Below are 26759 nucleotides of genomic sequence, written 5' to 3'. Positions count from 1 at the left end.
ACTTAAGAGACTTGATCTAGTAAATGATTAAACAGAACTGATAAGATAACTGAGGAGGAATGTAGCAATAATTGCATTTAGCAGCACTATCGATAACATCCTGTCTTGATTTAACCTCAAAAGACCTCAATGCGATTTATTTGAGTCCGAGGGTCAACGACAACTGGGACCAAGAAGCTTATGTTGACAGATATACAGTTGAATTTGGTGCTCTATTTTCATCACAGTCTAACATAAACTTTTAGTTTTTTATTGTTTTGTTTTTTACTGTAAGTGACTTGTCTTTCCTCCCTCCCCCTCTCTTTCTGTAGGAGAGTCCAGTGTTGGGGGCCAGTGGTCAGGAGGAGTTGGCCAAACGTCTGGCTGAGCTGGAGCTGAGCCGCGAGCTACTGGATGAACTGGGAGACGAGCAGGACTGGTTCGATGAGGACTATGGCCTCAGCTCTCATAGAGAGCAGCAAAGACAGAAACGGAGGCAGCAGCAGGAAGAAGAGGGGCTGTCTGCTGGCTCAGGATGCCAGGTGAAGACCCCACCCAGACCAGAGCTGCCCCTGCAGCCCAAGCTCCCTGAGCAGCCTGCTATGGTGGTTCCCCACTCTGCCCCTGAAGTGGAGAAACTGGTCCATGCTGCCACCCAGGAGATCTGGGACAGATTTAAACTGGGCCAGGGCAAACAGACCCTCGCTGGTCTCTCCGTCCTCAAACCTTCAGAGGAGTTCCTGGGCTGCGATACCATAGGCCAGGATAAAGGTCAATGTGTTCGCAGCTACAGACAGGTAAGACCACATTGAAAAGGATTTGCCACAACAATTGATACTATATGAAATCTTCAAGACCTATGTAATTTATTGAATTGTATCCACTGACATAACCTTTGCTTATCTGCAGGCTGTTTATGACTTAACATGGGAGATCATCCAGGAGATCTTTGCAGAGGATCCTAACGCCCATCAGCCTCAGTGGGTGAAGCCTCGACGCATGAACTCCTCCTATTTCCATAGAGTAATGAGCCCTGGCGACATCACCAGGGTTCAGGTGTGTATTCCATGTTTATGCTGACATCCAATGTGGGTAACACTTCAGTGTTGGTGGTTTGATTTGCTAAGATCACAATGTAATATTTAACCTTGTCTTCTAAGGTGTTCATCACCACCGAGGTGTTGAAGCTGTATGGCCTGAAGAAAGACCACAACCAGAAAACAGATTGGCAGAAGATGCTGAAATTTGGGAGGAAAAAACGGGATCGAGTAGATCATATTCTGGTAAGGGCATTGAACAGTAACTTCAGGAGTGACTCGTTGTGAATTTTCCAATTTCAAAAGTATTTTATTTTCTGGTAGTAAGTATTGTGTGTTTTCAGGTCCAGGAGCTTCACGAGGAAGAGTCACAGTGGGTGAACTATGATGAAGATGAGCTCTATGTCAAGATGCAGTTGGCTGACGGGATCTTTGATGCATTGATAAAGGACACGGCAGAAGTTCTCTCTCAAATTCAGGAGAAGAGATCAAAAAGAGCCCTTTCCTGAGCTTTTAAACCTCTGTTTTAAACCCACCTTCCACCAGACATTTCCTCCCACAGCCAATGTGCCAATGATCTCCGGATGCCTTCATTTCAGTCAAACTGGTACCTCTCTGCTACACAGATTTGGATCAGCTAATTGTGGATCTACCACATGTCTTACACCAAACATCTTTGATCCAGCCTTTAACCAATATGTAAAGCCTCCCACGCTGGCCCACCTGTTCATGGCCAGTCAAAGATGGAGTAGACCTAGTTTTGCATTAAATTAATCAATGCTGCTAAATGTAATGTTCCATGACAAACTCATGGTTTTTGTAATGAGCACAGGGGTAATTTGACAAGACACTAAAGACAGGACGATAAGGATTAATAGAGTATGGAAGGGTCATTGGGGTTATCAGATCTTTTTTTTAAATTATAGTATACAAATAAATATTTTGCCTCCCGTATTGTGATATTTATTGTGAACTATTTGATTATAATTTTTTTTTTGTAAGTAATCTTGCTGTTAACATGTTTAGAAACAAAGTTTATTTGAGCATTTTGTAAAACAGACTGATGAAATAACAAAGCACAAAAATAAATGGGAATGTGAAAATGGCAATTCACTGTATAGGGATTTAAAGGGAATGTTGAAAAGACCTGCAAAGATATCTATTTGTATTTAATATTTAAATATCTTATTAGTAATTGGTGGATTTGAACCCTGTCCCTTTTCTTCCATCGTTTTACCTGTTTAACTAGCCTCTTGGCCACAAACAGACACCAAGAGGTTCTACATGGTTAGTTTAGAAACCTTTCATTCTGTCATGCTGGATTCAAGCCTTAAGATGAGCTTTTTACCTGTTTCAGTTAAAGTGCCTCTGTTCTGTATGATTATGAATTGCCTCACTCAAGAAGAGCAAAACAATTTATAGGCCTTAAGTGATGTCTCTACTCTTTTAATGTTATTTACATATATACCATGTTTTTCATAAATACCTAAAGGATAACTTTTCCCCAACTGGGTAAACCTTCAGTCTCTGCCTTATTCTGTGTCTATCGAAGCATAGTTCTATCAGAGAACACCTTGAAATTTGCCTTTTGGCATTTGAGTCACTAATTCAGAAACATTAGAAATGTAATACAGACAAGAAGTATTGCATTTCTCATGTTTCTGAATCAGTGACTCAAATGCCATTTATGGTAGGTAAATAAACTAGCTTCTGTGTCGTTATGCCTCTGTGGATGTCACTGATGATGTACATTTGATATACTGTAAGGGAACCAAGTGTTCTCGCCATTCGTCCACGTACACATTGGCTTTTGCATCATGGTAACAAGTGAGTCATGGATTAATCTGTGTGGGTCGTAGCATTCAACATTTGATGTTCAAGGGCTTACTCTTCTTTAGCTACTTCAGTCCAAGAATACTGTGATGTAGCTACAGATGAATTTAACATGCATGACTATGCTTGTCAACTGTAATGTCTGTTAGCAAAGTGACTTTAATGGTGGTAATGAAAGTTTGCATACCAATTAGCATTTACCACCACTGTTCTTGTACCGGACGAAGGGGTAGATATTTAAACTGTCTATTGCTAGGGCTCTGACTAGGGCTCTGACTGTACATTGTCCTTTGAAACCTGTTTCTCCATGATATGCCTAATTTCCGGTCCCTAGATGTGTTTAATGAGAGAACTATGATTTGATTTGTACCTAGGAAATGCATTTCCACAAGGCTGTGTATTGCAACACTTCCCCAGGGATTGACATTTAGGGATGCCCTATTTTGGGGTGGCAGGTAGCCAAGTGGTTAGAGCATTGGGCCAGTAACCGAAAGGTTGGTAGATCGAATCCCCGAGCTGACAAGGTAAAAAATCTGTTGTTCTGCCCCTGAACAAGGCAGTTACCCACTGTTCCTAGGCTGTCATTGTAAATCAGAATTTGTTCTTAACTGACTTGCCTAGTTAAATAAAAAAAATCCCAACTGCAAAGAATTTCATAAGCCTACAATTGATATTTCTGGGTCCTCCCAGTTAAGTGAAAGACAGAACATTTGTGGGGCAAGTTGAGCCTGATGAGATTTTTTTTGACAACCATTATACTAAGAATTCCAGTACTGATGTTTCTGATTCTTCCCATATGTGTAGGTGAAAGGCAGGCAATATGACACTTCTGAGTGTAAATACGACTAATAAAACTAACTAGCTCATTTACATTTTCTGGGAAGTGATAATCTTCGGGTAACTGAAAAATACTCCTGACTTGTCTGACTTTAATGTTAATTCCTGGTGGTCTAGAATGGTTAAAAAAAATCTGAATTGATTGTAGTTTGGGGATGAAATGTCCCATTTATATCTATGCAGTATTTGTTGTTTGGATACATTGTTTTACAAGCCAGCTTTGTAGTCTCATTGAATAACAATGTAGTTGAAGTTCTCTGGGCCTCCCATAGGACAGTCAAAATGCCTCAAATTGTTTTCAAACTGCTGTCTTGTCTCGGATTGTGTTGGGCCTTACTGTGAAAGGCACAAGCTGAGGCTCACCAAACAACTTTTATAGAGATGCTGACTAATGGAGAGTAAATGATAAAAAATAAAAAGTCTCACGTGTATTATGCTCCCAAACATTTAATGGGAATAACAACCAATGTTTCGGCATGCAGTGTCTTCTTCAGGGTTGCCTTGCTTTGAGGACAGGGATTTCAATTCCAAAACAAAAATGGATATTAGGCAAAAATGGTTCGATAATCAAATGGCCTGTAGACTAGCGAAATGTTTTTGCATCTTTAAAGTGTATAAATATTTATAATAATGTACTACTGTGAGAGACGCAGGTGCACTTGAAGACTTGTACATAGTTTTATGGGGTGTTCTTGTATATTGAATCCATCACTATTGAACCTATACGAGTATTGTAAAATAAACATTGTTCACTTTGCGGATATGTATATAGTATACATATATATTTGTTAACTAAATTGAACTTTGAAATTGTAAATAAAGCTTTCATTATTTCCACATATTAAATGTTGTATTACCTGCAAAAAAAAACACTTGCTTTTGGTGCTCAGTGCCTCAAGTGTAGTTTGCCAAATGTGGCTTGCCTTTCAGCTGTTTGAGTGATTTGCATAGGTGTATTATAAGTATTATTATAAACAAACCTGCAGGATAGCCTCAATGTGTCCTGTTACACCTTGAACTTCCCATACCCCACACACTGTCATAATTCTTTTAATGAACATTAGCATTTGGAAGTCTGACTACGAGTTATAAGGTAGTAAGTCATAATTATGAGCACTCATTATTTTGAGATACATAATTGTGAGATAGTAAATCATCATAATTGAGAAGTAAGTTTTTATTATAATTATGATAAGTCATTATTAGATGTTTAAGTCAATTATCAGATAGTAAGTCTGGATCATGGACATTGAATAAGTTCTGCAGGCCAATCCCTTTTAAAGGGGCAATATGTGATTCAAACAAAGCGGAATCCCTGCCACTTTTTTCGTAAACAGCTGAGGAAAAGGGAGAAATGTAACCAAATACATAGACGCAAGTATTCTCACATATGGATGCATCAACTCACATCAACAAAGCTCAAATCAATTATATCACCTCCGTCCTTGTTTATGAATGTAGCCCTGCTTCTTCGGCGGTCAGAGGTTGGGGGAGGGAGTTGGACGAGGGAAAAAAGTTTCTATAACTTTCATATACAGTGGTTGCCTTGCTCGGACCTGCTGGCTGTCAGAAAAACATACGAAGATGGCGTGGCGCTGCTACCGTGCAACGTCTCGGTTTACAGGGAAAATACACGCAACTTTGAGAGAGTCATTAATAACTACTATCTTATTTGTGTGTTTACTTTTTCCTTTTACCACCGAAGCTGGCTTGTACACCGCTTCTGATCAGGTAGTCGTTTTAACCCCGGATAATGTGGACAGTGTTTTGGTCAATTCTACAGCCGCACTGGTTGTTGAGTTTTACGCCTCTTGGTGCGGGCATTGTATTGCTTTTTCTCCCGTATGGAAAAGTCTCGCAAGCGATATTAAAGGTTGGTTTGCATTTTCCAGTAATATAATATTCAATGTGTTGGCCTATGGCAGTCTCGCCTACTTCCTGGTGTAAGACTCGTATTGTTTTTGAACGGGTTTCAAGTTTTATATCACCAAATTCATCAAAATTGAGTAATTGAAGGTGTAAAATTATATTCGTGTATTAATTTACTTTTACTCAATGGTTTCGATTACGAAGTGAAAAACGCAATCGAAAAGGCATCCGGTTAATTACGTCAAATTATATTCGTGCCTTAATTTAATTTATCTTAAATGACCACATTTTCATGAATTTGATATAAACTGGAAGACCATTCATAAACAGTACCGTAGGCGGGGTTTTTACAACTTATTGAACGGGTTGTTAGTAAACCAATCATAATTGACTGGTCATGTGTTAAGTGTACAAGTCATGGGTTGAACAAATGTAAATGTTCTTTCTTGCGACATGGATCCATCAATTTGTCTTCGTTTTTCACTTACAGTGCATTCGTAAAGTATTCAGACGCCTTTTCTTTTTCCACATTTTGTTACTTTACCACCTTATTCTACAATTTATTCAATTACGGGGTTTCCTTATCAATCTACACACAATACCTCATAATGACAATGTGAAAACAGTATTTTTTTATGTTTGCAAATTTCTTACAAATTCTAAACAGAAAAAACTTAATTACATAAGTATTCAGACCCTTTTCTATGAGACTTGAAATTGAGCTCAGGTTCAGCCTGTTTTCATTGATCATCCTTGAGATGTTTCTACAACTTCATTGGAGTCCACCTGTGGTAAATTCAATTGATTGGACATGAAAGACACACCTGTCTATATCAGGTCCCACAGTTGACAGTGCATGTCAGACAAAAGCCAAGCCATGAGGTCGAAGGAATTGTCCGTAGTGCTCCGAGACAGGATTGTGTAGAGGTACAGATCTGGGGAAGGGTACAAAAATGTTTGAAGGTCCCCCAAAACACAATAGCTGCCATCATTCTTAATTGGAAGAAGTTTCGAACCACCAATACTCTTCCTAGAGCTGACTGCCCAGCCAAACTGCGCAATCAGGGAGAAGGGCCTTGGTCAGGGAGCTGACCAAGAACCCGACGGTCACTCTGACAGAGTTCCAGTGTTCATCTGTGGAGATGGGAGAACCTTCCAGAAGGACAACCATCTCTCCATCTCTGCAACACTGCACCAATCTGCACTTTGTGGTAGAGTGGCCAGATGGAAGCCACTCCTTAGTAAAAAGGCACACGACAGCCAGCTTGGAGTTTGTCAAAGGGCACCTAAAGGACTCTGACCATGGGAAACAAGATTCTCTGGTCTGATGAAACCAAGATTGAACTCTTTGGGCTGAATGCCAAGCATCACATCTGGAGGAAACATGGCACCATCCCTACGGTGAAGCATGGTGGTGGCAACATCATGTTGTGGGGACGTTTTTCCGCGTCAGGGACTGGGAGACAAGTCCAGGGTTGAGGTAAAGATGAATGGAGCAAAGTACAGGAAGGTCCTTGATGAAAACCTGTTCCAGAGCGTGCAGGACCTCAGACTGCGGCGAAGGTTCACCTTCCTACAGGACAACAACCCTAAGCACACAGCCAAGACAATGCAGGAGTGGCTTCGGGACAAATCTCTGAATGTCCTTGAGTGGCCCAGCCAGAGCCCGAACTTGAATTTGATCGAACATCTCTGGAGAGACCGGAAAATGGCTGTGCAGTGATGTTCCCCATCCAACCTGACTGCGCTTGAGAGGATCTGCAGAGAAGAATGGGAGGAACTCTCCAAATGCAGGTGTGCCAAGCTTGTGGCATCACACCCAAGAAAACTCTAGGCTGTAATCTCTGCCAAAGGTCCTTCAACAAAGTACAAACTAAAAGGTCTGAATACTTATGTAAATGTTGTAATTCAGTTATTTATTTTTAATACATTTGTGTAAATTTGTTAACCTGTTTTTGCTTTGCCATTATGGGGTATTGTGTGTAGATTGACGGGGGGGGGGCAATTAAATACATTACAGCCTTGTTCTAAAATGTAACAAAATGTGGAAAAAGTCAAGGGATCTGAGTACTTACCGATTGCAGTGTATGTATTCATGTTTTATATACCCATCACACGGCAGTGCAAATTGAGACTGTATGAAGTATCCAATTTCTAAAACAAAATGTATTAGCCTATGCATACTTTTTAAATGTATTTCTTGACTTTAAAAAAATAATAAAGCAATCATTAAAATTATATATATATACATATATATATATATATATATTCCTGTATTTTTCCACTTTCAAATATAAATTGCGGGATAAGAGCTGTGTGATTCTGACTTTGTTGTTTTTCCAGAGTTCAACACAGCCAGTATCTCATTCCTCCCCTCCCAGAAGGCAGACTCTACATTTGATTATTGGAGCATATGATGTGATTTAGGAATTCACATTCTGTCCATCTCATCTACTCTTGTTCAAACACCATCCTTTGGAATCCCAAATTAGAATACATTTTGGCATTTCAGGTCTCAGTCTATGTGCAGGATCCAATTAACTGTGTAATAGGAAAATAATCCCATGCAGTTAGTTTGAAATTGACATAGTTTCCTATTGGCAGCAGGCCCAAACCATGAGGCAGATTTTAAGGCCTCAGATCTAGAGAAGCCACCAGCCTCTGGCCTGCTTTCCTGCTGATCATATGGAATAATTGTATGTGCTTAGAAGTTGTAGTAATCAGAGGAATATTTATATAACCCCTATCGTATGGAGTTATGCATTTTTGGTGCATTGAGTTTGAAACGAATTATAATGTCTCTCCCTAGAGTGGAAACCGGCTGTGGATTTAGCTGCCATAGACTGTGCTAATCAAGATAATGGGCCAGTTTGTTCCCGTTTTGGTGTCAGCGGGTACCCAACACTGAAGGTACTTCAACTGTTATATTCCACCAGCTTTATGGATTTTCAGTGTCTTACTTCACAGGAACCAATGAATCCAACGTTTAAAAATTAACCATATCACAGATTGTGAGTCATTCATTATCAGCTATTTTGACTCATAAACACTAACAGTGTTACATCTCAGTTAACTAATCTCAAGTGATAGTATTGCTATCACTAAATGTCTGAGTTCTTCTTTTTGTGGTCCGGTGAAAGTCAGATCAAAGAGACCATTTGTCTGAATGAATGAGGGAGCTGCAACATCTGCACGTGATTTAAAGTAGGAAGGGGTTTTAATGGGGAGGGGTGTCCCCTGTTCCTCCCAGTGGTCAACATGTGGCGACCTGCCATCTGATCCTCTCTTTCTCTCCCTCTGACAGTTCTTCCACGCTTACTCCAAACCTGACTCCAAGGGAGAAAGTTTCAGAGGTAATACAAATGTTTAGATAATTCCTGGGGCAGATGGTGAATGGCTAGTATGAGAGGTTTTGAACTGTGTTTTTCTACATGTTCTCTTATTAGTCCTGTGTGCCTGTATCCTCCCAGGATATCCTCGTAATGTGAGGGGTTTACGCCATAAGATCATCGATAAGATGGAGACCCATGCAGAGCCCTGGCCCCCGGCCTGCCCCCCTCTGGAGACTACTAGGTGAGGCAGCCTCTTCTTTTTTTCCCTTCTTTTTTTTGAACAAACATACATGCAGGAGAGGAGAGGCAGCATCTTCTGATCACACAAACATCCTAGCGCTCACACACACACACACACACACACACACACACACACACACACACACACACACACACACACACACACACACACACACACACACTACCTCTAGGGCTTAGGCCATCATGACTTCCATTTGTATTGTGACAATACCACCCTTGGTTTAAAGGTTTTCATGGATAAATGAGGGTGTCTATTGGGTTGTGCCACAGCACATATACTCACACACTCCTCAAAACCGTCATAAGAGACACTTGAGTTCTACTTTTGGCGTTATTTATCTCCATGACTTTACAAGATAATGGTTGATAACATAGGAAGTAGAATAAAGGAAACAGTCAGGAGGTCACGTTGATTCCTCTTTTATGAATGAAAGTGTTAGCTCATGAAGTCTTCTTCCTCTTTTGAAGAAGGCGCTGTACCACTTGTCATGTGTGTTACATGTCAATGCTCAGATTGTGCTGTTGTTCAATTTCTATGAAGTCTTAATAGAAATGTACTTGCTGTTTCAATCGTCAACTATTAGTGATATGTTGTGGTCCCTATGTAAATTGTATTATCCTCTTCACTCCACAGCAGAGCAGAGCTTGACAACTTCATTGAGACAAACAGTGTGGGACACCTGGCCTTGCTCTTTGAGACCTCTAACTCATATGTGGGCAGAGAGGTAAGCATTAATTAGCATCAGTCAAGCTACATGCTCCTCAGGGAAATGGGAAATGGAGGAGAAAAAATCCTGGGGTGGTCAAATGGTGAACATTTACAAGCACACAAAAAACATTTTCTATGTATAGCAGGTGTTGGCAAAAGACAGTGATATTTTTTGGGCTCCCCTAAGTTTTGATTCTTGGGGGGGGATCTGTTCCCACGAATTCCCACAATTTAAAAAATATATTAAAAAAAGAGCTATGTGGTCGTGTCTCATTTTTATTTTCAAATAGAATCTATTTTTGGACTTAGTTGTGGTCAATTTGCAATGTACAAATTATTGTGCCCCTGACCATCAGCCCTGACAAATCGCCCCCTGCTGAATCTAGTTGCCTACCCCTGCTGTATAGGAGGCAAACATTATGTTGACTGTGTCACTGTGTCAACAGTGTACTTGTGTGCCTAGTACAACCAATTTGAAACAACATGCAGACAGTCGGTCATTACTGTGTTGGTTTTTCTTCCTCACCAGTTGACTCTGGACCTACTGCAGTATGAGAACATAGCTGTGCGGAGGGTCCTGAGCACCGAGGATGGCCTGGTGGCTAAACTGAATGTGACCCACTTCCCATCCTGTTACCTGTACTATCCTAGTGGGATCTTCACCAGGCTCCATGTGTGAGTGGCTGCTCTAATACCATCACAATGTGTGACAGAACTGCAGATCACTTTCAGCTTTCCTCAGAGTCTGGACCCCAAATGTACCTACTCATCAAGAGTAATTGTTTTTCTTCTATTTTCACAGTTCAATACTCAACAATATTGTTGATAAATGTGTTGTGTTATACACTGCTATAGTAGGATGCCTTTTAACATCTGGCCTCTTAATGGGATCATGGAATTAAAATATTATTTTATTATTATTATTATTAATATCATAATAGTTTGTATGATGATTCCTCACCCCGTGAATTAATCTGCTGTTTCTTTCACTTTGTTTTGCTTATTTCCATAACATGGCATGCAAGAGGAGTCTTTTTAGTTGGCAAATGCAAAAAGGAAATGATTTATTGCTGATTGATTTATTCCCCCCTCTTCCAGGGTGTACAGAGGGGGTTTCATTTATTGCTGATTGATTTATTCCCCCCTCTTCCAGGGTGTACAGAGGGGGTTTCATTTATTGCTGATTGATTTATTCCCCCCTCTTCCAGGGTGTACAGAGGGGGTTTCATTTATTGCTGATTGATTTATTCCCCCCTCTTCCAGGGTGTACAGAGGGGGTTTCATTTATTGCTGATTGATTTATTCCCTCCTCTACCAGGGTGTACAGAGGGGGTTTCATTTATTGCTGATTGATTTATTCCCCCCTCTACCAGGGTGTACAGAGGGGGTTTCATTTATTGCTGATTGATTTATTCCCCCCTCTTCCAGGGTGTACAGAGGGGGTTTCATTTATTGCTGATTGATTTATTCCCCCCTCTTCCAGGGTGTACAGAGGGGGTTTCATTTATTGCTGATTGATTTATTCCCTCCTCTACCAGGGTGTACAGAGGGGGTTTCATTTATTGCTGATTTATTTATTCCCCCCTCTACCAGGGTGTACAGAGGGGGTTTCATTTATTGCATGGATACAATAGCGTTCCTTTCCTGCAGTTCACCTGCCAAACCATCCCAACGTTGCCTCGCGCTGCGAGAGATGGTCGCCCATTGAATACGTGATTGATCCGGGGGGGGGAGTCGTACATCCGTCATGCGTGTGCCTCTCCCAGGTGAAAGCGGCCCCTCCCCTCCGACATGTGCATCTCCCCTTCTGACGCGTGCCTCTGTGCTCTGGGGACCCCACAATGAATAGCTACCCAGCGAGTCTAGTGTAATTGAGTCCCAGGCAGGGGTGGGCCGGGCGAACTCAGGCCTGGAGCGTCCTCCTGCTCTCATTGGCCCACGGGGTGGTTTGGCTGGCTGGTAAGAACAGGGAGAGGGATAGCAGTCTGTTCCTTTTGTAGGGTTAGTAGAGAGGGAAATGATCAGTGATGGTATTTCAGCACCATCTGTTCACCAGAGGAGGGCTTAGTGAGGAGACCAGGGGCCCACCTGTGGTCTGTTGAGGGCAGGCCCTGGCACATGCAACCACTTGTATCCTGTTCCTAGACAGAGAAGCTAAAAACCTTATTTTTCCACTGTAGCTACAATATACTGTGAGGTATGTGTTGTTGTTCTAGTGGGAAGGCTTTTTCACCTGTTTCCTAACTGTGAACTCGACTGTCTACTTGGCTGTCTTCCAGACAACTTGAGGTCCGGACCTTCTACACCTACGCCCTCCAGAGGCTTCCTGGGGTAGTGCGGGCCGGAAAGCCACTGCCAGTGACCTCTGACCTTGCAAAAAACACAACAGAGGACCAATTGAGACCATTCAACAGGTAAAGCATTTTAACTTGACAAAACAGTAATAGTGTCCAGAAAAATAAGTTCCTAATTTTTAGGTATAAGATTTACCCCCATTGATTCCATGACAAAAATGTTGAATTGTGTGTGTCGTCAGGTCTCATGTGTATATGTCAGACCTGGAGTCTACGCTGCACTACTCTCTGCGCGTGGAGCTGGCCGCTCACCCTGTCATCAAAGGAGAGGCACTGAGCACACTACGACGGTACATCTCAGTACTAGCGAAGGTGAGTGGACCGGTTTGCTGCTCACACTGAAACGAAACCATACCCATACTGAACACTAACCTCACCCATTCATCCTCTCTCTGTTCAGATCAGCCCTAAAGAAGACGGTTGGTTGGCTGTTGTCAGGGCTATGCAGTTATGACGACATACCACTAGAGGGAGAGTGAGACAGTGCTTTGGATTTGTTCAAGGATATCAGTTGTGAGACAGAGGCCTTCCATTTAGCTGCATAATTAGTTCTAATTCAGTTTTGCTTTAAAAAAAAGTAAATATGAGAATATGGTCCATATAATTCACCAAATGAACAAGTGCCGTTGTTACTTGGTTCAAAATTCTTAATGTAATACCGTTGAAGTGTACAATAACTATTACTATTACATTGTTTTTACATGCTTATACCTTCACACCCAAAAATGTGTATCACAATAGGAATGACACTCTCAATGGTGAGCCCAAAATTGGAGGCCATTGACTTGACAGGACACAAAAGGCTCTCTTGGGGAAATGCTTTATTTGCTTCCCATTGGTTCCCCACCTCTTGTTTTTGTATGCAGACATACCCTGATTAGGATTTCTTAGAACTGGGTAAAACCCCTGTCCCTACCCCTCACCTCCCCTCCCAGCTCTATGCTACCCAGAAGTGTGCCAGTGATCCCAAGACAATGACCTCCCCAAGTCCTGCTCGTATTGGCTGTGCATCAGGCCTCTCCGCCACCAATCTCTGATTATTTCAGACTCTCTAGGGAGGGATTGAACGGACTGTGGGAGGGTTTTTCTCCAGCCCCCCATTAACTTCAGTTTGTTTTGTCAATACCTCAAACGCCCTGTGGTATTTGTCAGTGCCCCACAGCAATGTCCTTGCTGAGACTGTAGCAGAGAAAGCAGGCATTGCAGCAGCATTTATTGATGTTTGTCAGACCATTGCCTCAACAAAGTGGTTATATTCAACCTGTCTTAGGGATGGTTTGGACCAATACAGACAAGTGAACCATGTGTATAAAACCATGGTCTGTCTGTTCATGCTCAATCTGTCATCCCTTCAAGTGTTGTGACCAAATGGCAGACCGCACAGCACTGTTTACCCGTCTACTTGATAACACGCACGGCTTGTCACAGCAAACAAAGATTCTTAAAATTCCAGAGTGACTGGTGTAATTGGATCATCCTGAGAATGAGTCACTGTGCACAAAACCTACAGCTGGTCTCATACCAATGACACGCTCAGCTGTCAATAGAATCTGTGGTGTGCTGTGTGCTTCCACATCACAGTGCATCTCTGTCCCAGACAGGATGTAAACAAGTTATATTTTCTTGCGCTGTAGTATTACTAGATTTACTGTCTTGTCAACCAGAATCCAGATTTATGAATCCCTACATGTATATGAGGATTTTTTTTAAAGTGGATCTGGGAAGCATGAGAGCATTACAAAGAGGTTTTAGGATTACCGTTTCTATCCTGCTTTCTTGAAAGAAGCCTCCTGCAGCGAGGGAGGGCCAGGGAATAAAACAAGGATTTAGGGGGGAGCTTGAGCCCAAATCCATCTTTCTCCTGTGGCGCTTGGCTCAGTGTGTCCATGCTAAGGTTAGCAGTTAGCGGAGGTGGATGGTGGTGGAATGTGGCTGTGTTAACTGATTGGCCTCAGTGATACTGTAAGGGTAGCCCACCAACCTCTGGACTCCACCAGTAGGACAAAGGCCTTTGTTTGTTGGGTTGTGGCTGGGCTGTGGGCATGACAGATAGGTCCACTAGGCTGCTGCATGCAGGGAATCAGTTGGGCAGCTTTTACTCAGTGGCATGTATATTGGTCCCTGAGGTTGAATGAGGCAGGATTAAAAAGGGCTTCCCCGGGCCAGGCCGACAGATGCATTCTATTTTGAACGTCTCTCAGAGGAGACTGCGGTTTCTCAAGTGCTGATACTAATCGGATTTAAGATGACATATTGCCGGGTGAAGTGGATTGTCATGGTCCTCTGAGAGGCTGGGGGAGGGGGCAGGGGGTTAGGTTTGGGGGTCAGGTGGGGGCTCTGATAGTGGTTAGAGGTGCACTACCAGAGAAGAGGTCACTCTGAGAGATCCTTCATGATGGGGATACAGTATACTGTAGCATTGATTCATCACACTTGATATGTTCATGTTTGCCAATCAAATACTTCAGCCCAAATTACTACTAATTTCCCAGCCAAATATGTTGGCCTTTGCTTATGATTTAGGAAATAGATACGCAGGTGGAGAGCAGAACATGCTAAGTGTTTGGCCTGCCCTCACCCAATTTCCTTGCTGTTAAATTCAAATGTGTTAATGAGCTTTTCAGCCTGGTTAGTGCCCAGTAGTCCCCAGACCTAGGCGCCTCGGCTGCCCGGCCGATGATCTAATTGTCCTCCTCAGCAGCAGCTGACGCGGGACCTCTTTTTGTTTCCTGTTGACACCCCACCTGTAGTACAGGATTGGGTATCTCTGTCTGTGAATACCCAAACACCATCTTCTTAGCTGAATGTCTCAGATTAAGGGAGCAAATCAAGCCCTGTATGGGGCTTGTGTGAGCCACAGGGGTTAAGTAAATCTCCAGGAGCCTTTTTAAGTGGGCCTGGTGTAATGGAGATCCAGTTAGAGTGATGAATAGAACCATGAGCCAGGCACCCAAATGCTGCTGAACAGATGGCCAGGGCAAATTGAAAAGACTCTGCAGCACAAATCAAAGAAGGTGCACCTCTGGGATGCCCCCCCCCGGCCAGGCCCCTGCCTCTGTGTCGCACTGATGGGTTTGTGCCCCCGTGCCGCAAAAGGGCAGCACTTGCCCACTTCCAGGTCCACCATATTTGCTCTGCTGGATGTTACTACACTGACTGTTTCTTGTGGGTGTGTGCGTGCATACACGCCTGCACATGTGTGTGGGCATCTGATTGGATTGTTATCTACAGGCTCCTCATAAGTAGTTTTCGCCATGACAACCCCAGAAAATGCTAATGAACTTAAATAGTCCATCGTGACTGAGACATCTTACCTCTGTTTTGAATGGGAGAAGGTTGCCATGACAGCCTACTGTTTATTTGGTCGTCTCTTAGCCATTAGGGTTAAATCCAGGTCGACCTGTAGAATCTAGTCAATAGCAGTATAGTGATGGGTCTTCCAGGGTGGCTGTTGTAAGAGTTCTTTAAGGATGGGAAGTGGCTTTACACCCCCAATCAGCTTGTTCTGTTGTTAATGCCTCCCTGTCTTCAGCTGACCTTCTGTCACCATCCGTCTCAAACACAAGGCACTGGGATTTCCTCCCTGCCTCCCATAGCCACTGTTAGTTGCAGTGTTATATTTCCACACACGCCATGTTGTCTTTGTATTTGTATTTATAAGGTATCCCCGTTTGCTGCTTCCAAGGCAGCAGCTACTCTTCCTAGAATCCAAACATATTAAGGCACTTACATTACACAAAATATAAAACCGTACATCATATAAAATTATTACACAGCTGCATATCTACAATACAAAATGTATAATACCACAATACAACAATATTTCTGTGTGTGTGTGTGTGTGTGTGTGTGTGTGTGTGTGTGTGTGTGTGTGTGTGTGTGTGTGTGTGTGTGTGTGTGTGTGTGTGTGTGTGTGTGTGTGTGTGTGTGTGTGTGTGTGTGTGTGTGTGTGTGTGTGTGTGTGTGTGTGTGTGTGTGTGTGTGTGTGTGTGTGTGTGTACCTGTGTGTTAGTCTCTTCACATTCCCTGCTGTTCAATATCTGTTTTTTTAAATCTGATTCTACTGCTTGCATCAGTTACCTGATGTGGAATATAGTTCCAGGTAGTCATGGCTCTATGTAGTACTGTGTGCCTCCCATAGTCTGTTCTTGACTTAGGGATTGTGAAGAGACCTCTGGTGGCATGTCTTGCGGGGTATGCATGGGTGTCTGAGATGTGTGCTCGTCGTTTAAACCGACACCTCAGTGCATTCAACATGTCAACACTTCTTATAAAAACAAGTGGTGATGAAGTCAATCTCTCCTCCACTTTGAGCCATGAGAGATTGACATGCATATCATTGTTAGCTCTCTGTGTACATTTTAAGAGCCAGCCGTGCTGCCCTGTTCTGAGCCAATGGTAATTTTCCTAATTATGTTGAAGTTTCCATTAAAGAACACCCCCTGTGTTCTGTTAGACAGGTAACTCTTGGTCCACAATATAGCAAGGGGTGTAAAGCAGTAGACTATGATCAATAATTTCAAAAGCCGCACTGAAGTCAAAACAGCCGCCACAATCCTTTTAATCAATTTCTCTTAGCCAATCATCAGTTATTTGTGTAAGTGCTGTACTTGTTGAATGTCCTTCCCTATAAGCGTGCTGAAAGTCTTACAAATGCTATTTTACAGTAAACAAATTGATATCTGGTCAAACACCTTTTTTTTTACTACGGATTGCTAATATGCTGATTGGTAGCGGAATGACTTTTGCTTCCCTCCAGGCCGGAGGGTACACACTTTCTAGTAGGCTTAAATCAAATAAATGGCAGATAGGCGTGTCAATATCATCTGCTATTATCCTCAGTAATTTTCCAAAGAAGTTGTCAGACCCTGGTGACTTGTCATTGTTGATAGAACACAATAACTTTTTCACCTCTTCCACACTTACATCATTTGGTCAGTTATACTTGGGATGTGTAGTGGAAGCATTTGTTACTGGCATGTCATGCTTAAGTTGGCTAATGCCAATGAAAAGGTCATTCAAGTAGTTGGCGATATCAGTGGGTTTTGTGATGACTCAGCAATCTGATTCAATGAATGATGGATTGGAGTTTGCCTTTTTGGCTGAAATGTCAACCTACTTCTTGACAACGACAGAGGATAGAGAACGTTAACAAACAGTACAAGAAAGTCACGACGAATCCTCTGGTGTCTTATACACTGTCGTTTTTACTAAATTAGTGGGGGAAAACATTATGTTACGTATGGCAAAAGCGGGTTTAGGTGAATTTTCTAAACTCAGACAGATGGATTTCCAACTCCGTAATAATGATCTATTACCACACAGTACAAAATATACTGTTTAATAGTCTTGTATGAAATGAGAGGAGTTAATGATGTTGATGTTTACCTGTAATGTTGTCTTGGGCAGTACTTCCCTGGGCGTCCTGTGGTGAACAACCTGCTGAAGTCTGTGGACATGTGGCTGAACGGTGAGAAGGACACAGAGCTGTCCTACAGTTCTCTGAGGGACGCTCTGGACAACACTGCAGAGGTGAGGGGTCAACACGCCAGCCAATCAGACAAGCCTGAGGCAGAACCACTCACCATATTGTTGATGAGCCAGAGTCAAGTGATTTTATAGGTGATAGCTGAAATATTTCAGGCATAGAGTATCAGCACACAGGTAAGTAGGTTTATGTAATGCTGTAAACAAATCTTCGCTCACAACCTTGTGCCAGCATATGTTTTATTGGAAAATGTATGTGTTGTTGACTTTGGATTAAAGCCGACATGCCTATAGGTTCCCCAATTGGACCAGTCACTTAGTGACATCATTAGCTTTTAGCTGCCGAATCAATGAATCAATGAAGAGGTATGAACAAGCTCCTCTAAGAAATGGACTGGTGTCGAACAGTATACACACACCGAATCTTTACTATCGACTTTGAAGTAATTCTGTCAATCACAGGCTCTGCAATCCTGGGCAGTGGCAGGGAGGAAACAATAGTATGTCAGAAATATGCTGTTTGATCAAAGCATGTTTTCCCAGTGATTCCTTCCCTTGACCTGAGCACAATCTCACCACTCTGTTGAGGCGTTTCCATTAACCTGGAATCGCCATGATATAGAATGAGAATAGTATGGCACAGAACGTGCTCCCACTTAACATAGATAAATCATAGATGTATTTTCCATGTACTTACTTGGCCTGTTTTCATTAATGTAAACTAACCTCTTAGGAATCCTCAGATAGAGCAGGTTAGATGGAAACAGCTCTATGAGAAGATAGGGCGACATCAATCAATCTTGAAGTGTTAAAGTAAAATGAATCAAATATTCAAATGTTATTGTGAGTGAAGCAAAATGCTTATAAATGTTTGTGTGTGATCAGGTACCTAATGCTGCGCTGCCTGAGGGGGTGAGGTGGGTGGGCTGCCAGGGCTCCAAGCCCAACTTCAGAAGTTACCCCTGTGGCATGTGGACCCTATTCCATGTCCTTACTGTACAGGCCGAGGAAGCTGCAGGCAAAGGTAGGAAAAACTCTCTAAACAACAGCTGTTTACGTCTTTATGATTACATGATCACTAAACTTCAGTTAATTCAAGAGGAATGTTCCTGGGACAATGGTAATAGGTGGAAAAGGGATGTTGTTAGAAGCTAAAACGAGTCCTCCTGCCATGTTAGCCTGTTAATGCGGCCTTTAGAGCCCATCGCCTCCTAGGAAATTGGCCAGAAGTCAGCAGCCATTCAGTCTTGGAGGATTGACTGTGCCCAGGCGATGAACCATGACACAAGTGTTTCCAGTCTGTTAGAACCCCTATGGCTCTCTGGGGACAGATCCCTCCAGGTCATTGAGCCAGTCAGAAGAGTGTACAGCGTTCACACAGGGGCTGCTGCTTTCAATACAGGGATATGGTCCAGCTAGGGGAGAGCAGGGTGGGGGGTGACCAACTGAGGATAAGTGCTTTGTGGGGCTTTGTAAACAAATTAGCCTGGAATGTTTAGTGGAATGTTTTGCAGTGACTGTATTTAACTGCGCACACTTGCACACCATTTAGACAGTCCCACACAACAACTCACACACACTTACTTCTGTATTAAGTTCCGTAAGTAGCCTATACAAAGCACTTTTTTTGTTCTGTTTTCTTGTCACAACAGCATCTGAAACCGTCCCTAATTGTGGGTGGGTCAAAAGGGATTTTTTAGATTAGTGGAATATGAGTGGTTAATAATGGAGGCAGCTGACCAGCTCCTGGAGGGCTTAATACCAGGGCTTATGGGATGGGGTGGAAAGGGGGGTCACATAACCTGCAGATGGGCCAGCAGGAGACCAGGGGTGTCCATCTGGCCCCCTGCGGATGGACCTCTGGATTAGGCCTCCGCCCTTCCACCACGGATCATCTGAGAGCAAAATAAGGCTTTACTGTAGGGAATTAAACGCAACAAAAACCTGCAGCAGACATTTTGGTGCTGGTACTGGTGGTGACATCTGCCAACCTCGTTGTTTTTCAGAGCACATTGACTAAATACGGGTATTCATGGAAGATATCAGAGCACCGTGGGAATGCCCAGGGGAATCAGGATCCAGGCCCTTTATTGCCTTGTTATTATCCACTAATAGTTTAGAACTGGAAAATTCCTCACTATCCCTGTCCATGTCTGTTGTCCATGTTTCGATGTTTTAAGCCTTTCATAAATAACTGGCAAAACATTTTAAGGGACCGGTGCACCTTTTCTACGTTGTGCCAAACCCATATGTCCCGAGCCATACTAAATGTATACGAAACAATATACAGACATTCCTTGCTGCGATTTTCAAATGTACAATATTAGACTCCTTTTCAACAGTACACATCATACTGATGTGTATAACAAGTATGGTTAATCTTGCTAATGACTTCCTCCTCCTATGCGTTCTTCTCCCCAGACCCCCAGGAGGTGCTCCAGGCGATGAGGTCATACATCCACAGTTTCTTTGGCTGTCGGGCATGTGCCACCCACTTTGAGAACATGGCCCAGGAGAGCATGTCCCATGTGGGGACACTGTCCTCTGCCGTGCTGTGGCTCTGGTCCCACCATAACCACGTAAACAATAGACTGGCAGGTAAGGAAAAATGTTACTGCTAATTCCATCGAGGACGATTGGTCTTTAAGACTGAACTTCCAACACATAATATGCTAATTAGTAAGTATAGAATTTGCATATATCACATTACTATAGAGTACTATGATAAATTGAAATGTATCCTATAGTGGTCACCATTGTCCATACAATAACATTAGATAAATGTGGCCCCCACAGGCCGCTGTACTTTTCAGCCTCTCACTCCTTTAAAAGGGCTCCTACATACCCCCCCCCCCCCAAGTGTCCCAACTCTACTCCTAACCCGTAAATCCCTATAATATGCCTGGCGATCCTCTGGGCAGACACCAGCTGTCCCCCCTCACTCCTCCTCACCCAGTCTTCCCCTTCTCTTCTTCCTCTCAGAGATTAGCCCTCCTTCCAGAAGACTGAGATTCCCTGCCCTGTCTAGAGCTCACTACAGGTCAACAGTAAATACTAAATCTATGACCTAAAGACTGCAAACGGCCAAGACTGTAGCCTTGATGTCCGTGTCATTTTATTGAGGACTATATGGCTGCTGAGTTGGCTGTTAGGGCCATCATTTGAGTTTATTTGGCACAAGCCTGTCATTATCACCTCACTTTGTTGAATCACGTTGTTGTCGTTTCTGTGTGGTGGTGGTGACTCCCCCATCCTCAATCCCCTGGACAGCCTGTGTCCTGAATAACAGGGTAGAGGGGCGTGTGTGTCCCCTTCTGTGCTTGTTCCTGGTCCCCAGACACTCCTCCCTATTAGGATTGCATGTCTGTCTCTCCCCAGAGAGTCATATCTTTCGTTTGACAATTGATATGGCAACAATCTCCCAGAGCGAGGACCATCAGCCCAAGAGCTCAATTTCCAAGATGCTTGTGACAGCAGTTGGCACACGTCATGTCACCTTCATCACGCTTCCCTGTTTTGTAATCCCTCACCCTCACCAGGATGCTTCAAGTTGTGACATGTGGTGGGGTTTGGGGGCAGGGCCTCAAGGGGTGGGCTTGGCTGGTGGGGAGGGGATGGGGCAGGGGTGTTGGTAGCATTGAGTAGCAGTATCTCCTCCGTCGGTCCACCCCCCTCACAAACGCCTCTGCTTCTCATCCCAGTCTTCCCCAGGGGGAACGTACTCTCCTCTTCCCCCTCGTTCTCTCACCCCTCCCTCTCCACCTCCTCGCTAAAGTGGGGCTCTTTAGCAGCTCCCACTGTCCTCCTTTCAGAGGCAGCCATGCATGAAGCGGGGCCTATTTGTAAAGCAGCAACGCAATTAATTTAGCTGGCACAAAGAGACCCTGAGTCGAGCCCGGCTCGGCAGCAACAGCAGACCTGTCCTGTTGCCACTTGTCAACAGGGTGAGATAGAGACGCATGTCTACAGACAGCAGAGCCATGGGCCTGCCAGGGCTCAGTGAAGAGGGGCAGGGAGATGCGACTGGAGCAGCTTGTACTGTATCAGCCTCATGTTGTTGGTTTGCTTTGTAGAGCATCACTCTGCTAATCTACCAGTCTGCCTACATTAATACTGCTCCTCTGTGTCCTGTACAGTAAATCTCCACATTGAGAATTAGTGCTGAAGAAACTATTTTGATATGGTAAATAGATATTTCTTTATACTTCATTAATATTTATGGGATGCTTTGAATGACATTCCCTGACAAGCCTATGTTACTATAGTAGCAATAGTATACTTAAACTGTATCAGTACTATTGCTAAAGTCACCCCTGGAAATGAAAGGCAAGGTAGTTAGAATAGAGACATCAAAGACATGTCGTCATAAGGGGACGGGATATGAAAGCTGTCACGCTGGTGAAATGTATAAAAGGCCCCAAGCCCAGCAGGACATAGTAAAATTGATGTATCTCTTATGTAAAGTGCTGTATGCAGAGTACATACACACATGCATATGACTGAGATTAATCTGGGGGAGAGACGGGGGATGTAAATTGACAGCGCTGTAAAGTGACAGAACTGCTGCAGCTTTGACTTTCCTCTCGCATGGGCGACGACAAGCAATTTATTAGCAGATGCCTCCATTTGGGGGGCTAAAGGAAACATGTAAAGCAAAAAAATTGTAATTCATTAAAAGGAGAGCTCCCCTCTGGAGGTGCCTGCTTTCATATTCAATTTGGAGATTGGGCCGTCTTCAAAGGGGTGTGGAGGTAAGGGGTTCGGGGTCTGGGAGAGGTTGGGGGTGGGGGCGGGGTAGCTGTCCGCTTGGACGACGTCTATTATCTCGCCACCCCTCCCTCCGGGACGTCCCAGAAGCCCATTGATCATTGTTAGACCCTGTCACACTGTCTCACACACACACACTGAGACATCACACACTCATCCACACATGATGCTAACACACTGCACTTACTGCTTATTATGAGCCATGTGGAGAAATGGATCTTTTGTAATGTATTCAAGCATCAACATAGATTCTGCATGCAAAAATACCTCTGTTGTCTTGGTATCAGTTTAATTTTATCGTGAGATGTCATCAGTATGTCCTTCTATTCGACCAGTCAATTTTACCTAATACATTTATATTTCCACCAAAACAGTTTACCCTCTCAACATGACTGTGTTATCTGTATCATTTATGTTAGCTCTGATAAGTAAGCACACTTAAGTAACCGTCTCATTCCTGCTGACCAGGTGCTCTGAGTGAGGATCCACACTTCCCTAAGATCCAGTGGCCGTCCCCAGAGCTGTGTCCCAGTTGTCACGGGGTTAAGAATGGAGAACACACCTGGAACCAGGCAGAGCTGCTCACCTTCCTCCACTCCCACTTCTCTTCTGAACATCTCCTCTCTGACTACCTGGAGGAGGAGGCCCAGCTCCTCAGCAGGCAGAAGGAGAGGCTGGTCGCCAGGCATCAGGAGAAAGAGCAGGAGGCCAAGAGAGGAGCAGAGAGGAGGGCCAGACAGACCCAGGACACCTTGCTCAAACCACAGCCGGAGGAGGAGGAGGAAGTGGCTAAAGTACAGCCAGCAGAAGAGGAGGCAGCGAGGGCAGGAGAAAAGGTGCAGATATCTGAACCCCCAACTTGGGTAAAGCCCAAGGCAGATGTGTCCCACCAGCCCCAGCGCAGGCCCAGCATCGTGGGGTTGAAGTTCAAGCCCCCCCAGGAGGAGATTGTAGACCTGGACTCCTTCATCAACCAGCACTACAAGGCCAAGGCCCTTCGTGCTGCAGCCAGAGTGTCCTCCCGTGTCAAACTCAGGACCCTGCAGATGAAGGAGCAGCCGCAGCCTGGAGCCGGCCTGGAACAGGGGCCAGTGCTGCGGCTGGGGATGCAGCCCGTGGAGCCAGAGGACTTGTTAGGGCAGCACAAAACGATGCAGAAGAGGATTCTGACAGGCAAGTACACTGGGTCAGAGGAGGAGGGGGCTCTGGAGATATACTCGCACCCTAACAAGAGGCGCTGGATGTCCTTGCTGAGCGTGGGCTTCTCCAGACTGGACATCAGCCTGTGTGTGCTCCTCTACTTCCTGTCCTCAATGTGTCTGCTGGCCATGTACCTCTTCTTCAAGAACTGCCGGCGGCTCCGACGGGCCAAGGTGGCTCTGCCCTGAGTCAACATTACCTGGCAATGCTACTGTAGATTTACCCATACTGTGACGCTGTGGTCAGTTCCGAAACCCTCCAACTGAAGGATTCGTAATGTTCTGCATCAATGGATTGCTTCATTGTGCTTGCATTCAGGATAATAATTTATGACTCCAAAATATTTAGCCTTTTTTGACCACTTCTGAAGGATGAATTAAAACACCAGGGAATTAATGGGATTTTATATTTTTTGTGAAAACAACTAAAGGGGTTTATTTGATATTTATTGTAATTCTTAGTCTGTATATAATGACAAATTAATTTATGTGAAAAAATAATAACTTGATATAGTTTCATGGATAAAAGCCCTAATGTAATATGAGAAGCACTGCTCTTTTCTCTTAGACCTGTCACTGCCAGCCTTTCCAAAGAGTTCTATGAGCTGTGTACTCTAACAACAATTTTATATTCTTAGAAAGAAATCAACCTCTATTAGAAAATGTGATTTTACAAAGAGAAATGTACCTTGAATGTCATTTTGGAAAAACGGTGCCTAAAAGTAGATTATCCATATTGATTTTAGCATAAAGCAAGTGGATGTTTCAAAATAAACAAAGATGCTGTGTGTGTGTGGTTAGAGCGTTGGACTAGTAACCGGAAGGTTCAAATCCCTGAGCTGACAAGGTACAAATCTGTCGTTCTGCCCCTGAACAGGTAGTTAACCCACTGTTCCTGAGCCGTCATTGGAAATAAGAATTTGTTCTTAACTGACTTGCCTAGTTAAATAAAGGTAAAGTTGTCAAATGTAATTCTATGGTTCACACATTCTGTTCCAAAGTGGTCTATGTTGTGACTGGCCATACCATGCTATTGTCTGATTGGCTAGTGCATCTTACATGTCCCAATTAGCTTTGCACAATAGAGTTTAGACATTAAAGAAGTGTTGTAGAGCAGCACTTGTTCACAGGGTACAAAATAAGCAGGATTGGGGTTGTGGCTGGTGTCCATTACATTAGGCTTACTGGTCTCACTCAACTCGAGATACTGTGTTTTGCTTTGCTTATCTCAATCAATAAAATTATTTTTGCTAAGATTGTGCATCATTGTAATTGTTCAATAGTGGACTTTGATAGTTCTCCTGGAGCAAATTGCACTGTTTTAGAATATACACTAACTACCTTTCTGCTGTTTTATATCTCTCTACAACTATAGATTAATGTAAACCAAATGTACATGCAGTATACCATCAATATCCAAAGTACCTGAGATGCCAGATAATTATGTTTTTCTGTCCCTCCACAGCTTTCCACTTCATGTTTTGCATGAGGTCTTATGAGTAACATTCAAATGTTTTGTTCTGAGGAAGGGGGTGGGGTAAGGAGTGGTGGGGGTGTCTGTAGGTTGACGGAAAAAGCCTGTTACCATCTGGTCTGTTGCGCTAGCTAAATCCTAACAATTTCATTGGGATTATAGCAAGTGAGTAATCCAGCTTTCCTTTGGGCTGTGGGAGATTACCGTGAGGATTAGCTCCCACCCGATAATAAACTTTATTAAAACGCAATCGGCTTTCAGGGTCTCTTCCTTCACACACTTGGAAGTGGGCTCTGCTGGGGGTGTTTCAACCGTGGATGTGAAGGCCGGGTGGATACCTTGGGGAATAGGAGGGTTTTGATGTGGTTCAGATTACAAACTCATATGAAGGACAGTAAACGCTTGATCTTGAGCTTAGTGTTTTCCTGGAACATTGCATTTCACCCATCCAGTGTCTCTGCCCCCTCTCTAGTCCAAGCCCTCCCTGTCTCCTGGCTTTCACACTGGCAGAGTAGAGTAGATCCATAGTCACAGCAGCCAGCAGTGTGATGGGGGTGCTCTAAATTGTCTCCACAAAAGCACACATGATTAATGGCCCTACATTATAGTTGAACACCAAACCTGAGAAGCTGTGATCTCCGACCTAGTCAAACCTGTGCCTTGAATGTCATTTTGGAAAAATGATGGCAAGTTACAGTTTATGATCTGTAGAATGGGCTGAGAAAAGCATAGTTTGTGATGTCGAAATTACTGCAAGGTTTAGACATTTTACTGATTGCCTCCGACGTACCATCTATATTACTCATTCCGGAGAGGTGTATCTCTCAGATTGAGCTGTCTGAGACGTCAAACTGCTGTAAGAATGATGACATGAACAAACATTTGTTAACTGTACTTATTTACTTGCTTTATCACTTGCTCTGTTACCTGTTACTACCTACCTACTTATCATTCTTAATTGACTTGTTTAATTGCTGTTGGATTGTGAGCTGTGAAGGTGCTTGTTGACACCCTCCCTGCTGCTTGTGGCAACCCTCAGGTGCTTTGAGCCCTAGAGCCCAGGATATTATGTGGGTTGAGACTAATGAAAGTTAATGAGGAAGTTGGCTGTGCAATATACATCTGTGGCTTTGCCAATACGGAAGGTGAAAAGTGCACACTGAGAACAAGGTTTTCTAATCCAGTCGTAGACTCTCAGCCATCCACTTGATATCCCTGCTCATGAATCAAGATCACAGAGGGACACTTTTACTACTTTAACATCTTTTAGAAACTGAGAAAGCCTCTCCTTGCACTGATCCTAAAACATGGCCAGACTCAGTGAGGTCTGTGTCTGTGTCTGTAGCACTACAAAAGAAGAATGTTATGGAAGCTCAAAACACAGGGGTAAAAAAATCACCTAGCTGCCCTGTATGGTGTTGTCTTCCACAATGCTTAGTTTTATTGTGGGCCTCTCCCGTATTCACAGCCTGCATGTTTATTACCTGTGTATTGATATTAAAATGCAGGACAGGCTTGATACATTTTCTGTCATCTCTCTCTGACTTTAATAATACTATAAAGCAACATTGCAACTGCAACACTGCTGGGTTTTTCACAGTCAACAGTTTGCCCTGTGTAT

At 43.4% G+C, this 26759-nt stretch overlaps 2 protein-coding genes across 5 annotated transcripts in view; both read left to right on the top strand.

Annotated features, from left to right (window-relative positions):
* The window catches only part of cep350 (centrosomal protein 350), a 39309-nt gene extending 34784 nt beyond the window's left edge, over window positions 1-4525 (top strand). For all 4 annotated transcript variants that reach the window (XM_046300796.1, XM_046300795.1, XM_046300797.1 and 1 more), the window contains 4 exons: window positions 312-776; window positions 889-1035; window positions 1140-1262; window positions 1361-4525. In XM_046300796.1, coding sequence (XP_046156752.1) covers window positions 312-776; window positions 889-1035; window positions 1140-1262; window positions 1361-1525 — 900 coding nt within the window. In that variant the 3' untranslated portion in view covers window positions 1526-4525. The remainder of the gene's footprint in view (window positions 1-311; window positions 777-888; window positions 1036-1139; window positions 1263-1360) is intronic.
* A 560-nt stretch (window positions 4526-5085) lies between these two features.
* Window positions 5086-24920, top strand: LOC123996934 (sulfhydryl oxidase 1-like). The gene is made up of 12 exons (XM_046300792.1): window positions 5086-5559; window positions 8365-8465; window positions 8860-8908; window positions 9026-9128; window positions 9783-9873; window positions 10387-10532; window positions 12137-12271; window positions 12394-12523; window positions 17621-17743; window positions 18584-18722; window positions 20120-20296; window positions 22934-24920. The coding sequence occupies exons 1-12, from the start codon at window positions 5271-5273 to the stop codon at window positions 23851-23853; spliced, it is 2403 nt and encodes an 800-aa protein (XP_046156748.1). The 5' UTR covers window positions 5086-5270; the 3' UTR covers window positions 23854-24920.
* The last annotated feature ends 1839 nt before the right edge of the window (window positions 24921-26759 follow it).

Source organism: Oncorhynchus gorbuscha, linkage group LG15 (assembly GCF_021184085.1).
Source record: "Oncorhynchus gorbuscha isolate QuinsamMale2020 ecotype Even-year linkage group LG15, OgorEven_v1.0, whole genome shotgun sequence".
NCBI lineage: Eukaryota > Metazoa > Chordata > Actinopteri > Salmoniformes > Salmonidae > Oncorhynchus > Oncorhynchus gorbuscha.
The sequence above is the reverse complement of the archived record's forward strand: the minus strand, read 5'-3'. Positions and strand labels throughout refer to the sequence as shown.

What these genes read in the sequence shown, in the direction of transcription:
- LOC123996934 (XM_046300792.1), top strand. Translation starts at nt 5,271, where the DNA reads ATGGCGTGGCGCTGCTACCGTGCAACGTCTCGGTTTACAGGGAAAATA. An exon ending in ATCTTCACCAGGCTCCATGT is followed by an intron (nt 10,533 to 12,136) that starts GTGAGTGGCTGC and finishes GCTGTCTTCCAG; the next exon opens with ACAACTTGAGGTCCGGACCT. An exon ending in CGTAAACAATAGACTGGCAG is followed by an intron (nt 20,297 to 22,933) that starts GTAAGGAAAAAT and finishes CCTGCTGACCAG; the next exon opens with GTGCTCTGAGTGAGGATCCA.